Below are 14,719 nucleotides of genomic sequence, written 5' to 3'. Positions count from 1 at the left end.
TCGGAAGTTCGAGGAAATTTTCACGAGACTGTCAGAGGCCTTCTCGCTCATCCCTACTAAGAACCCAAACACCTCCTTATTACATCAGGACTTAAGCCATGTGTTTAGCTGTCTAAGCTCCCTCTGCCTTTCCTGTGTTGCACATGGCACAGGCAATATTCCAGAGAAGATAATCTTGGAGGTCCTTTCCTTCAACTTGAAACCTAGTTCTTTAAACTTATTTTTAGGGATTCTCCATCTTCCATCTATCCTGTTGTTGGTTCCAACATGGACCAAGACAGCTGGGTCATGCCCAACCCTTCCAGGAATTTGTCCACTCGGTCTACCACATGCCGAACCCTGGCACCAGGGAGAAAGCAAACCATTCGGTTGCAGGGATCCGGTTGACAAGCTATTCTAAAAGTCCTTCTAATCATAGAATCTCCTATGACAACCAATTGTCTATGCCTTCCTGCATTGCCTTCCCCACTCCTACTAGATGGGCAGCTCCCCCAGCTGTTAGGGGTAGCAGTCTAGGGTTGCCTCCATTGTTTTTATGCACAATAGATACTACTATAATCAATGTCTCTTTTCTGTTTGAATAGTTGTCACTTTTCTTTTCTTCTTCTATATATAACTATATAAGTGACATCTCGGACTCAATGACGTTGTCCTTTTTGTTTGTATACAGATGAAGAGAAATTTATTTATATCTGCTCTTATTGTACACAAGAAGTTTTGTTTGTAAATGTGCTCAATCTTATTGTTACATCTTTTATGTATGTGTTTTTGTTTTGCAAAATACCTATTGTAATTTACCTTTTACCTAAAACTTCAATAAAATATTTGAAATATAGAGTTGCCACCACTGTGTTTGCCACCTGCACATCTTCAAATAACTTTGCAAATTTGTTAGGGTGCTCAAACACAGAGCTAGCCTTCCCTTTCTGGCTGACCCCCACAACTCCCTCCAACAACAGTAACCCAGCTCCCTCCATGTTCAACCTGATTAATATCTCCACCCTCCACATCTAAGCCAATAACTATCCGCTCAGTGAGCAGGAGACCCTTCTCTCAAGGTGATCCAGTGATTTCAGTGTTGCAATGCGCTTCTCCAGCTCTTCAATGCGAGATACCAGAATGCGACATTCTTACATCTGTCATAGCAGTATTCCCCTGGGAGCTGTTGCTCCATTTGTGCATACATATGCTCGACTGTGCATTGAACAAAGCCTTCCACCTTGCTACCACTCATTTTCATAGTTACAACGTTTATTGTTTTAAAGGAGTTATAAAAGTTTACTTACAGTGTGTGGTTACTTTAAAGATTGAACTCCTTTTGTTTTCAAACTCCTGGGTTTTCTAACTCCACCTAAATCCCAGCCACTTTTATCACAAGCCAAGAGTGAGCAAGCTCAAAGTAAGTCTGCCCAGAACTTAAATCACCTGTGAACCTTGACCACTCCCCCTTAGAAGTCAGCAAGGTGAGGAAAAAAAAAAAGCTAAAAAAAAACTGACAGGCAGATAAAACTCCCAAATACACAATATCAGAAAACAACTAACTTTCGAAAAACTTTCTAACTTCACCTAATTCCCAGCCACATGTATCAAAAGCCAAGAATGAGCAAGACCATACAAGCTTTTAAGGCCAGGGGTGTACGTTTTATTGATATAATTATTGATCGATCAATTATAATATTACATTATAAAATATATCACCTTTATTTTGTAAGCACAGACAATACTTGAATTTCTGTTGGGTGCACCTATTTTTTTCACATGACCTTATGCTTTAGTCGGTTTAACAACAGTTAGGTGTGCGTTTAGTGTGTATGTTAAAATTAAACGAATAATTAGTTGAGCAGCAAAAAGTGTTAAAGTAAAAGAAAAGTTAATTAAGACTAACTTAAGAAAAGTTAGTATGAAAGAAAAAAAAAAACCTTTTCATGACTGCACTTATACCCAAATATGGATGTTGCCGATCAGGCCTATGGACAATAAACTACTCTACCACCCTATACAAAACGATCTAAAATTTGAGGATCAGATATTTTTGGGATGTGGCTCCTCAGATACCTTTTGCTTTGGTTGGATTTCCAAGGCCAAAGTTTTATCTAGAAGTGATCAAACTATTTAATATGTGTGCACCAGTGGAAGTTCTTGTTTAAAATGTGTTAAACAAATATTAAAAATAGATGTTAACTATATCATATCTGTGATTGGTTTAAATTTCTTTAAAAGTGATTGATTGGTTTAAATTTCTTTAAAAGTGATTTTTGCACTTTGTTTGTAAACAAGCCCTAGATGTGTTTTTTTTTTTAGTGTTACTAAGTCATACACCCAGACAGTATCCACACCTTCCTCAAATGTGTAATCTGGAATCCAATGTGGAAAGGGAAAACGGCAGGCAACAACTCTAGCACTTTCATCTAGCTCCCTTTGAAGCTTTTTTTCCAGTCCAGGCATCTGTAGACACACAAAAAAGCAATTTTAACCAAACTTGTAATCCTTGCCTTCAAGAAACTCTGTGTGAATTTAATGTACAATTTGAACACAATACGTGTGTATGTTGACAAAATAATTTACATAATTTGTACATCTCTACATTACATGCACATTTCCTTTTTTTTTTTTTTTTTATACAAGTATAGAAAAATTAATGTTTGATTTCTCATCTAAATTACTGCACTTTGGACCTGTCATTTCTGCAGGGTGGCTGCACACAGCTATGACATGTCAGTTATGGCAGAAGCTAACCACATACCAATGAGCTTTGCTATGAATTAGGTTAAAAAAATGTTTTGAAACATTTATTATTTAGAGTTATTACAGCTTCGGTATTTTGCAAATAGCAAATGTGTATATATATATATATATATATATATATATATATATATATATATATACATATATATATTGAAGGCACTAATTACTAATATTTTTTTATATATTGTTTAACATTCAATTTCTATTTTATTTTTAATTTTTATATATTTATATATAAAAAAAAAGTTGTGAAAAGACATGTTTAAACTGTAACATGATTGCAAGCTCTGAAAGGTAGAATTAAATAAACAAAGTTTTAATACTTGTTTTCCAATGTTATAACACTTTACAGGGATTAAAGCAGCCTTTATAAGGCTGTTCCTGGACGCAGCTGGGCCATTTCCTGATTGTGCTGCTTCTCGAAACTCCCCAGTCGTATGCATTAGTGCTTCCTGTTTGTTCTCTATGCATGTAGTAAAAGCAGAGTATATAAATTAGTTGCATGGTATTCTGTGGCTTAGCAATCTCCTCATCTTTATAGATAAAGTTGTGTTCAGAATAATAGCAGTGAATAAAAAAGTGAATAAAGCTCACAATTTTTATATTAGCTTATATTTCCATACACATTGGGAACACTGTACATTCATTCTATTCCAAATCAAAACACGAAGAAAAATTTGTGTCATTCCTTTACAGAAAGTGAAGAAAAGGGAATATTATTATTAATAAACAGGATTTTTATAGCGCCAACATATTACGCAGCGCTGTACATTAAATAAGGGTTGCAAATGACAGACTAATACAGACAGTGATATTAGGCATTTCAAAAAAAGAGCAGTGTGGATTTCAGTTAATGAGGTCATTCATTGTATTGAAAAAAGCAGGTGTTATTTACAGCCCTTAACCTCCCTGGCGGTATGAAAAATTTAGTATTTTTTAATGTCAAAGAGGTATCTTTGACATTTAAAAATACTTATTTTAAATTTCCTGCTGCTCCAGCCCCCAACGCATGCTGCCCGCCCGCACACACGTCGCATGCCTGCCTGGCATCTGCATTCCCTAGCCTCGCGTCTCCAATGTTCACACGCTGGGATGTGAGTTCAGTAGACAGTAAAGCATGGTAGTGCAAAACATCTTGATATTGGGATGTTTCCCATAATATGGTGTTGATCTGTTTGAATACATCAAAATACTTGAAAAGCTCATGTTGCCTCATGCTGGAGAGAGAATGTTCTTTAACTTGGTGTTCTAACAAGACCCCAAACACTCCAGCAAAAATGGAATAGAATGTGCAGTATTCCCACTGTGCTTGCATGTATGGAAATAAAAGCTTTTATAAGGATTTTGAGTTTTACTCACTTTTTAAACACACTGCAATTATTTCAAACAAAACTGTATATGCACTTACATTAAGATGTGGGTATTTCAGCATTCCTGGTAAACACTTTGGGCTATGCTTTGCCTTGCCTCAAGCAAAAACAAGGTACAGCTTGAAGAAATTAGAATTTAAATGTACTGCTGCCTATGAGCAAATTAGTTATTGGCTATAGTCCTACATCACAACATGCAAATATATAAATATTATACAGTTTGGTATAATAACCAAAATGACATGGAAACAAATACACAGTAGTTTCAAAACATAACATCATTTGAAATTTGAATTATAGTGTCCAGTCCAGGACATCACAAGTCCTGTAAAACTTTCCAAGTCGCAGTCACTAGCTGCCAATTGTAGTGTAAACTTGCTTTTGCTGCTTGTGGTGTGGCTTTCTACTTTAGAACCTTTTGCTTTTTTATGGACCTGGTATCCCAACCTGGCTGCCTGAATTCCCATGTATGATCACTAGTTCTCTTCCCTGACTCTTCTATGCTACACAATACCTGTGGATTTCCGGACCCTGGACTGAAGGGACCAACAAAAAATATACAAGAAAACTTGTATATTGTATTCAGAAATATATATGTGACAGATAGTCCCAACGCCTGGTGAGGAAAGTGTTGAATGGGGTTTATGTACTGGCCCAGACAAAGATATTTGTTTTAAGGCTCCAGGAATGTTCTATATTTGCTGGCTTTTCAGTTTGCTATATCGAAAGCTGGATAGTTAGGGTAATGGAGTCTGACCAGGAAAAGAGTGGGAGGGTTTCCCTGGTCCACCAGACTCATGTTTGGGTTTTCACTTGTGGAGGTGAATATCAGGTGTGCTTAATAATCAGGTAGCAATATGTGGTCAGCTCAGTGTATTCCCAAAGCTGAGAGGGAACAGAGATCCACAAGACAAACTCTGCACTATTTGTTAATTTTTCTGTTTTATATAAATTATAAGTGACTGCATGTATGTCTTGCTCAAGTCAGTCAGGGCCTTAAGTAAGCCAGTTAGTTGTTGCTGACATTTGCTGGAATAAAGGTACAAACCGGAGCCAGGGTTGAACTTGGAAGCCTGTCTGTCTGGAAGCCTGCTGTCTCATGTCTGACACCCCATTGCTACAGGCGATCCTACATATGGTGAAGGATGCAGACACCTAAGTCCTGAAGACAGTGGTGCTTGGAACCATAGAGACAGTTGCCGAGGGAAATGCTGCTGTTGCACCATGATCATTAGGCAACTCCTTAATGCAAAAGCTGCACAACAGCAGGCTAATGCAGCACAAAGAGAGATGAATGCCTAAGCCTATACAGTCTGTGACCACACAGCAAGAGACCGACTGGTTGCTGGCAGTCCAGCTGATAGAAGTAACCAAAGCTAAAGAACGTGATCGGAAAACCCTGACTAAAGTTGTGCAGCATCTGGCACCCAGTAATATAGAGATGCCATCTATGATCCCTGGCACTATCCAGGCCAGCCATTTTATTGAAAAAAAGACACTGCGTGATGATGTAGAGGCCTTCCTTCATACAATTGAGCAGAGGGAAGCCTGGCCCTAAGCACAGTGGACTGGTTTGGGCGCATAATTTCTAAATGGTGATTCCCAGAAAGTATCCTTTGACCTTGCCCTGGAAGACGCCAATAGCTATGAGAAATTAAAAATGGAGATTCTCCGGCTCTGTGAATAATAAACTGTTGTACTGTGTAGACAGGGTGTGAGAAGAGGTAAGAGAACAGTTAGTTGTAGCTCATCTCTACCGAAGGGAGTTGTTGGACCTTACCAATAGGCATGCCTTTGGACGGCACCTTGCTGCTGAAAAGACCCAACAATGTATTTTAAAGAGGTTTTTCTGGCCCAGGGTTTTTTGCTGAAGTAAAGTGGTATTGAAAGTCTTGTCCAGAATATCAGTTGTCAGCTCCTGTTGCCAACTTCTGGTTCCACTGCCCATCACAGAGGTAACCTTTCAAAGCATGGCAATAGACCTTGTTGGGCCTGTTGGTCAAATCAGCCAGAAGGCATCAGTGTATCCTGGTGGTAGCAACCCACTATTCAGAGGCAGTTCCCGTAAGAAATTCCTCCTCTAAATCTATTGCAAAGGAGTGGTTTTACATATTTACACAGATATGTATCCCCATGGGAAATTTTGACAGATCAGAGAACACCATTTAAATTAAAGGTCATGAAGGAATTGTGTTCTTAACTTAGCATGAAACAACTTCGTACCTCAGTTTACCACCCTCAAACGGACAGCCTAGTAGAGCAGTTTAACAAAACCCTGAAAGGATTTTGGGACCCTGGACTTAAAAGACCTACAAAACATGGCTTATGTCCTGGTGTAAAAGGGAAGGGTTTGGGTTTTTAGAGCACTGGGCTGACTTTTCATTGGGGTACAACCTATATGCCAGAGATGGTTCGCACCTAAATGTAAGGGGGTCTGCTGTACTATGGGAAAGTTGTAGGGGAATGGTGGAGGGATATTTAAACTAGGACAGAGAGGGGTGAGACAGTTAAATAAGGTGGCAGAAAAGTCACACAGTGGTCAGTCACTAGTGGAGGGAGGGTAATGGACTATTATAGGCACTTTACCATGTTACACACAAACAATGGATTGTGCAGTACCAATTGTACTGAAAAACAAAAGGTTTTGGCAAACACTGCTGGTAAATGCAGCAATGTTTAAAAAGAGCCTGTTCACCCATGCTAGAAGTCTGGCAAACAAAATAGGGTAGTTGGTAGTCTTAATGGATGAAGAGCATTATGACTTAGTTGGTATTGCTGAATCCTGGCTTTGTTCTACACATGACTGGGCTGTCAATATTGCTGGTTATATTTTCATAGGGACAAAGTAAAACGAAAAGGTGGTGGTGTCTATTTGTAAGAGGTGATCTGAAAGTGAATGTGAAAGAAAAAATTGTTGATGGAGCAAGTGATGAGGTTGAGACATTATGGGGATGCAGATTACACAATATTGGAGTCTTTTTTTTTTTTTTTTTAGCTACGTGTACACAAAGGAAAATGGCACAGCTGAAGTCCAAATTGCTAATAGCAATGTCACTGCCCTAAATGAGCCACAATGGCTCACAATTGATATGATTGAGAAACAGTTGGGCAAAATTTAAGTTGGCAAAGCACCAGAACCTGATGGATTAAATTCATGTGTCCTCAAAGAGCTTAGCTCAGTTATTTCAAAGCCATTGTTTTCAATTTTTTTGGGACTCTTTAATCACTGGCATAGTACCAATGGATTGGCGTAAGGCCAATGTGGTTCTTATCTTCAAAAAGGATCAAAGTAATTACCAAGTAACTACAAACTGGTAAGTTTAACGTCCATAGTTGGAAAGGTCCTAGAGAGTTCGATAAAGAACCACATGGAGAAGTTTCTGCTAGAAAATAATTTAAGTGATAGCATGGATTCAAAAAAGACTGAAGTTGTCAAACAAATTTACTCTTTTTTATGAGGAAGTAAGTAAATAAGTAGATGGTGGAGTAGCAGTTGATATACTGTACTTGGACTTTGCTAAAACAATTGATACAGTACCCCACAAACAGTTAATATGCAGTTAATAAGTTAGGTCAATAGGTTTTGAAAAGTCAACCTATAAAAGGATAGAGAACTGGCTTAAAGACCCCATCCAGAGAGTAGTAATTAATGATTCATATTCTGAATGGTCTAAGGTTATTAGGGGTGTACCCCAGGGTTCAGTGTTGGGACCTTTACTGTTTACCAGCTTTATAAATGATATAGAGATTTGGATTAAAATAACCATTTCTGTGTTTGCAGTTGACATCAAACTATGTAATGGAATTAACCTCCCCAGCAGTAAGCCCGATTGTGACTCAGGGTAAAAAAAACCTGCTGAAAGCAGTAACCCCGAGTCACACTCAGGGTAGTTAAAAAAGTAAAAAACAAACACTTACTTGGTCTGATGGGTATCCTCCAGTGTCCTGCCATCCTTTGGCCGCATCCTCTTTCTCGATCTGTCCCCCGGTGAGTGCTCTGATGTTCCCCGGGAGTTCCCGGTGATGTCGGCGCCTACAGCCGCTGCTAGGGGCGCAGCGGAATTTCAAAATATTTTGTATTGCATTCAATACAAAATAACTGTATTGAATGCAATACTCTGGATTTCTATGTCTAAAAGCAGTACATTGTCTTTCATGAAAATGTTTTTTACAGTATATTATAATAGTATGGGTATAATAGAGTTTGAAGCACAAACTTATGTCAAAGTTTATTATTATTTATTATTTTTTTATTTATTTAATTTATTATTTTAACATGGTTTTGGGTATCAAACTTTATTATACTCATACTAATATAATATACTGTAAAAATAAATTTTCATGAAAAACAATGTACTGCTTTTAGACATATAAATTCAGACAGAAATGAACCACCCAGGAGGTTAAGGCCTTGGAGAATGTCTATATTCTACAAGCAGACCTTGATGTACTATTTGAGTGGGCAGCCAAGTGGCAAATGACATTCAATATTGAGAAATGTAAAGTTATGGACTTGGGGGCTAACAACATGCATGCTTCATACTGTCTAGGGCAGTGGTTGCTAACTTGTCAGACCTCACGGTCCAATAAATCTGCGAAATCCGTACCGCGGATTCTTCATTCAAAATAGGTTCCTTCATGTTTGCTGATTTACTCCAATGAACTATTATGTTTTTCTTGCAGACTTGTCATGACTGTACTGCTGGTCTAGCGGGAACACATTCGGGGGAGTCAGAAATAGAAAAGGATCTCAGGGTTCTGGTAGATCATAGACTTAATATTATGCAATGCCAAGCTGCAATATCTAAAGCTAGCAAAGTATTTTCTTGTATTAAAAGAGGAATAGACGGAATAGACTGAAGAGATCGAAACATTATCCTGCCCCTGTACAAAGCATTGGTCAGACCTCATCTGGAATATGGAGTCCAGTTTTGGGCATCAGTTCACAAAAAGGATATTGTAGAATTGGAGAGAGTGCAGAGAAGGGCAACTAAACTAATAAAAGGAATGGAGGAGCTCAGCTATGAGGAGAGATTAGCTGAACTGAATCCATTCTTCCTTAAGAGACGTTTAGGGAGGGATATGCTCACCCTGTATAAAAATTTAAATGGTCCATATAGAGAACTCCCTTCTCAATTATTCACTTTAAGATCGTTACAAAGAACAAGAGGGCACTCTTTGCGTCTGGAGGAAAAGAAGTTTAAGCTCCGGATAAGGAAGGGATTCTTCACTATAAGGTCTGTGAAAATGTGGAATAGGCTCCCTAAGAAAGTAGTTTCAGCAAGTTCTATAAATTGCTTGAAGAAAAAGATACATGATTTTCTAGAAGCACAGAATTTAACTGGGTAATAATGCTTTAAAGTAAAGATACTGAGAGACTGTTGATCCAGGGAACAATAAATATTTAGAGGAAATTGCACGAAAACAGGGAACAATAAATATGTTAATTTCCCTACTCATTCAACTTGAAGGACTCATGTCTTTTTTCAACCTAACTTACTATGTAACCAATACAATAAAACTTCAAAAGGAATGGGAGGACTTCCTTTGTCCACTGGACTTATGTCCGGGTTTTCACCTGAGTAGTTGAAGCATAGATAGGTGTTATTTAATCAGGCAGCATTATGCTATCAGGAGCTCAGTATGTTCACCAAGTTGGGAAGGAACAGAGCTCCACAAGATAAACTCTGCACTATTTGTTTATTTTGCTGTATTATATGAAAATTGACTGCATGTATGTCTTGCTCCAGTCAGTCAGGGACTTAACTGAGCCAGTTAGCTGTCCAACCGAGGCACCATTTGACATGTGCTCCAAAAAAGTACAGACTGGTGCCAGCATTGAATTTGCAAAACATGTTTGGACCACTCTGACAATGGCAACTGCAACAATCCATCACAATATATATTGAAGGTGAAAACAGAAATGCATCAAGCTTTTTTTGGTAAATAATCTGCTGAGCTTGCTAAAACTTCTTTCTGAGGGAGTCTATGCCACACAGTCCTTACTGTGAAGAATGCATTCCATAGGTTGAGATTAAACCTTTTTTACTTCAGGCCTAAAGAGTGCCCCTGTTTTTTGCAATACCTTTAAAGTCAATAAAGGCCAGTATTTCAAACTGGAGGCCAGGGCACTCAGTGACAGACTCATATCGAGAGAATACAGCAAAGACCTCCTTAAGAGAACATATTACAAGGTTTGTACACTGAATATGGAGGACCCAATCCACAAAGCTCACTCGCCCCCCAAGGACAGCAAATTACATATCAAGGTATAACGAGCATCATCAAAGCATACATAACCTACTGGCCAAACATTGGGAGATCCTCAATTTGAATCCAAATATCAACACATACATCGCATCCAAACCCCAAATTACATAAAGAAAAGCTGGCTCCCTTAAAGATTTGTTGGTTTCGAGCCATTACCACACTCACTTAATCACATTCAAGTGCGGCTACTGCAAACAATGTGAGTGGCTATATAAAAATCACGCACTCAACCGACCAAATGGCTCTATACAAAAACTTAAATACCACATAAACTGTATCTCCCAAGGTGTCATATACCTGATTATGTGCACCTGTGGTGGATTTTATGTTGGAAAAACCAAGAGAGAATTTAGAAAAATATCTATGAGCATGTTCAATAATCAATAATGGAAAAATGGTGACACCCATCAGTTTCCATGTGGGTACAGTACATAATTTCAATGTAAATTGTAGTAAATTTGCCACTCTTGAGAGAATTTCCCCCAATGCTGGGGGGGGGGGGGTCTTTGACAAGAAGCTGCTACAATGGACACTAAATGGATATTCTCCTGTGTTAGCTGCATTGAGCCACTAGCATTCACAGAGCGCCGCCTCCTCGTGTTATAGAAGGCGAGCTCTGCAAACTCCTGTTTGATACCACACTCTAGAGGAGAGCCTGCAGCATTTGTAGACACAATCTCATCCAGCATCAGGTATCCATTAATTCATTTTTTGTCCTCTTATATGTCCCCTGTTTCATTATTTCCTGCAATAGTTCTACATTGAATTTAACTTTCTTCTCTCTGACTTACCCCCTTCCTTTCTCCATTTATAGTTACATAGCAGGTTAGGTTGAAAAAAGACATAAGTCTATCAAGTTAAAACCAATAGGGAAATAAACATATCCCAGATATAAAACCCTATAGGACATAATTGGTCCAGAGGAAGGCAAAAAAAAACCCCGGTACAATTTGCTTCAACAGGGGAAAAAAATTCCTACCTGATTCCATGAGGCAATCGGATGTTCCATGGATCAACAGTCATTGTTATCTTTACTTTAAATCCTTAATAACCAGTTTAATTCTGTGCTTCTGGAAAAACATCCAGCTTTTTTCTTAAAGCAATCTGTAGTAGTTGCTGAAACTGCTTCCTGAGGGAGCCGATTCCACATTTTCACAAACCTTACAGTGAAGAAAACTTTCCTTATCCGGAGCTTAAACTTCTTTTCCTCCAGATGCGTGCCGTCTTGTTCTTTGTAATGATCTCAAAGTGAATAATGGGGAAGAGAGTTTTCTATCAGGCCCGTTTATATATATATATACAGGGTGATCATATCCACCCTTAAACGTCTTTTCACAAGGGAGAATTGATTCAGTTCAGCTAATCTCTCCTCACAGCTGGAATCCTCCATTCCTTTTAATAATTTAGTTGCCCTTCTCTGCACTTTCTCCAATTCCACAATGTCTTTTTTGTGATGCCCAAAACTGGTGCCCAAAACTGGACTGCATATGGTCTGACCAATGCTTTGTACAGGGGCAGGATTATGTCTCCAACTCTGCAGTCTATTTCTTTTTTAATACAAGAAAGTACTTTGCTAGCTTTAAATATTGCAGCTTGGCATTGCATGCTGTTATTAAGTCTATGATGCATGTTGTTATCCCCCAAGTGCATAACTTTACATTTATCTATATTAAATGTCATTTGCCACTTGGCTGCCCAATCAAAAAGTACATCCGGGTCTGCTTGCAGACTATATACATCCTTTATGGATTTAATTCCATTACATAATTTGGTGTCATCTGCAAACACAGAAATGATACTTTTAATCCAACAACTCTCTATCATTTATAAATGTTAAACAGCAAAGGTCCCAACCCTGAACCCTGGGGTACACCACTTATAACCTTAGACCATTCAGAGAATGAATCATTAATTAAAACTCGCTGAATGCAGACTTTAAGCCAGTTCTCTATCCATTTACAGATTGACTTTTCTAAACCTATTGACCCTAACTTGCATATTAACTATCTGTGGCGTACTGTGTCAAATGCTTTAGCAAAGTCCAAGTACACTATATCAACTGCTATTCCACTGTCTACCTGTTTACTTACTTTCTCATAAAAAAAGAGTAAATTTGTTTGACAACGTTGGTCTTTCTTGAACCCATGCTGATTATACTCTAGCAGAAACTCCCCTATGTGGTTATTTATCAAACTCCCTAGCACCTTTCCAACTATGGACGTTAAACTAACCCATCTGTAGTTATTTGGTAATAACTTTGCTCCCTTTTTGAAGATAGGATACATATTGGCACCAATCCATCAGTACCTTGCGAGTGACTAAAGAGTCTCTAAAAATTAGAAATAATGGATTTAAAATACCTGAGCTCAGCTCTTTGAGGACACATGAATGTAATGCATCAAGTCCTGGTGCTTTGTCAACCTTAATTTTTCACAGCTGTTTCTCAATCATATCAATTCTGAGCCGTCGTGACTCATTTAGGGCAGTGACATTGCTATTATGAATTTTTTTGTTGATCATTTCCATCTTGATAGTCTTGGAAGTGCAGAGATAGCTCCCCGCACTATATCAGATCATGCTGCAGTATGTCTGAACATACAGCCCCTGCACATATATGGGAGGCCCATAAGGCCACCATTAGAGGTAAATTCATGGCTCTGGGGGCTCATAAGAAAAGGGAGAATAGTTGTAGATTTAAGGAATTGCTGGCTCAGATCTGTCACATGGAAGAAGTGCATAAAAATTCACAGTGGAGGTCGCAGGCTGTACAGCTGACACACCTGCGGTCCCAATTGAAGCAACTATTGGATGACAAAGCGAAATATGCCATCTCTAGGGCTGCTAAGAGCAGTGTTCTCCTCAGAAATTTTTTTCAGCTGGGTGGTAGGAAGCTGTAGCCGGGTGGTAAAAAAGGGTGTGTGGCAAAACATGGCAAATTTAGTGCTCCCAGTTGTTTATACCATGGGTATCCAGTAACCTCATATTGTTTCAGTGTTCTACCTTCTCCCAATTATTTGTTACAACTTTGTAATGCCTGCCCCGTTAGTATATCCAATTTTTCTATTCTATGTATTTTGCCACAACTGTCCTATTCCGTGTATTGTGACCCAACTTACTAGTGTTCTAAGTTTTAAGAGTGTAATTCTTTGTAGTAGTGTAATAGTATAATGAATGTGGTGTAACAAGTTAGGCTTAGCTCATATTAGCAGCAAAAAACATTTACCCCTTCTGAGTGACTTCTGGCAACTGCTGGGCACCTAGGATTGGTAACAGGCAGTAAGTGCTAGGCACCTAGGATTGGTAACAGGCGGTAAGTGCTGGGCACCTAGGATTGGTAACAGGCGGTAAGTGCTGGGCACCTAGGATTGGCAACAGGTGGTAAGTGCTAGGCACCTAGGATTGGTAACAGGCGGTAAGTGCTGGGCACCTAGGATTGGTAACAGGCCATAAGTGCTAGGCCCCTGGGATTGATAACAGGCGGTAAATTCTAGGCACCTAGGATTGATAACAGGCGGTAAGTGCCTGGCTTTTTCAGAGCTAGAAGTTTTTTAAGCAGCAGTGGTTCCTGGCATGAGGAATGGACAAATGTAACCTTACTGCCGGTGTGAATTCAGCCTAACTTCAGATGTGCTCCTGTGTGTATATTTAGTTAAAGTGAACTTTTGTGAAATATGTCATCTGCAGCGCAGTGTGATGCTGCTCTGTTACACATATCTGTCTGTATCTTACCTCAAACCCCAATTTCTCCAGAATTAAGAGGTGCAGGGAAACAAAAATATAGGTGGAAGTGGGAGACACTTGTGGCGATCACCTTTCATCACCATGGCATCATTACAACATTGAAAAAAAACTGTCCATCAAAATGCACTTCCTTGTTACACACGACTGTAACCTTCCAGTACCTCAACCTCAATAAAATTTAGTGGGCAGAGTTCATTTTCTAATGATGCCATAGTGATGACGTTTTAGGGGATGTTAGTCACAGATGTTCCCCACTTGTACCTATATTTTTGGTTTCTTACACCTCCCCATTCCCCAATTGAAGTTCAGAATGTTAGTTAAGTGGACAGGAATGTGTAACAGGGCAGGGAGGCATATTTTGATGGGCAGAGTGTTTTATGTTCTAATGATGCTGTAGTAATGAGATTGTAAGGGAAGAATGTGCCCGCCACTTGCACCTATATTTTCAGTTTTGTACCCCCCACCCTCAGAGAAATTGGTGTACAAAGAAGAGAAGCAGACGGTTGTTTCAAAGGTATATATTTAGGGGCCCCACCCGAATGCTCCTTGCTATGTTAGTGGCTCCGGGGTCCCCAATTTGCACTTTCAATTTA

At 39.0% G+C, this 14,719-nt stretch overlaps 1 protein-coding gene across 5 annotated transcripts in view; it reads right to left on the bottom strand.

Annotated features, from left to right (window-relative positions):
* Window positions 1–1,619: 1,619 nt before the first annotated feature.
* ATPSCKMT (ATP synthase c subunit lysine N-methyltransferase) overlaps window positions 1,620–14,719 on the bottom strand; it is a 73,134-nt gene continuing 60,034 nt past the window's right edge. For all 5 annotated transcript variants that reach the window (XM_072412005.1, XM_072412007.1, XM_072412006.1 and 2 more), the window contains one exon: window positions 1,620–2,445. In XM_072412005.1, the coding sequence (XP_072268106.1) occupies window positions 2,233–2,445 (213 nt within the window). In that variant the 3' untranslated portion in view covers window positions 1,620–2,232. The remainder of the gene's footprint in view (window positions 2,446–14,719) is intronic.

This window comes from Pyxicephalus adspersus, chromosome 5 (assembly GCF_032062135.1).
Source record: "Pyxicephalus adspersus chromosome 5, UCB_Pads_2.0, whole genome shotgun sequence".
Lineage (NCBI taxonomy): Eukaryota > Metazoa > Chordata > Amphibia > Anura > Pyxicephalidae > Pyxicephalus > Pyxicephalus adspersus.
The sequence above is the reverse complement of the archived record's forward strand: the minus strand, read 5'-3'. Positions and strand labels throughout refer to the sequence as shown.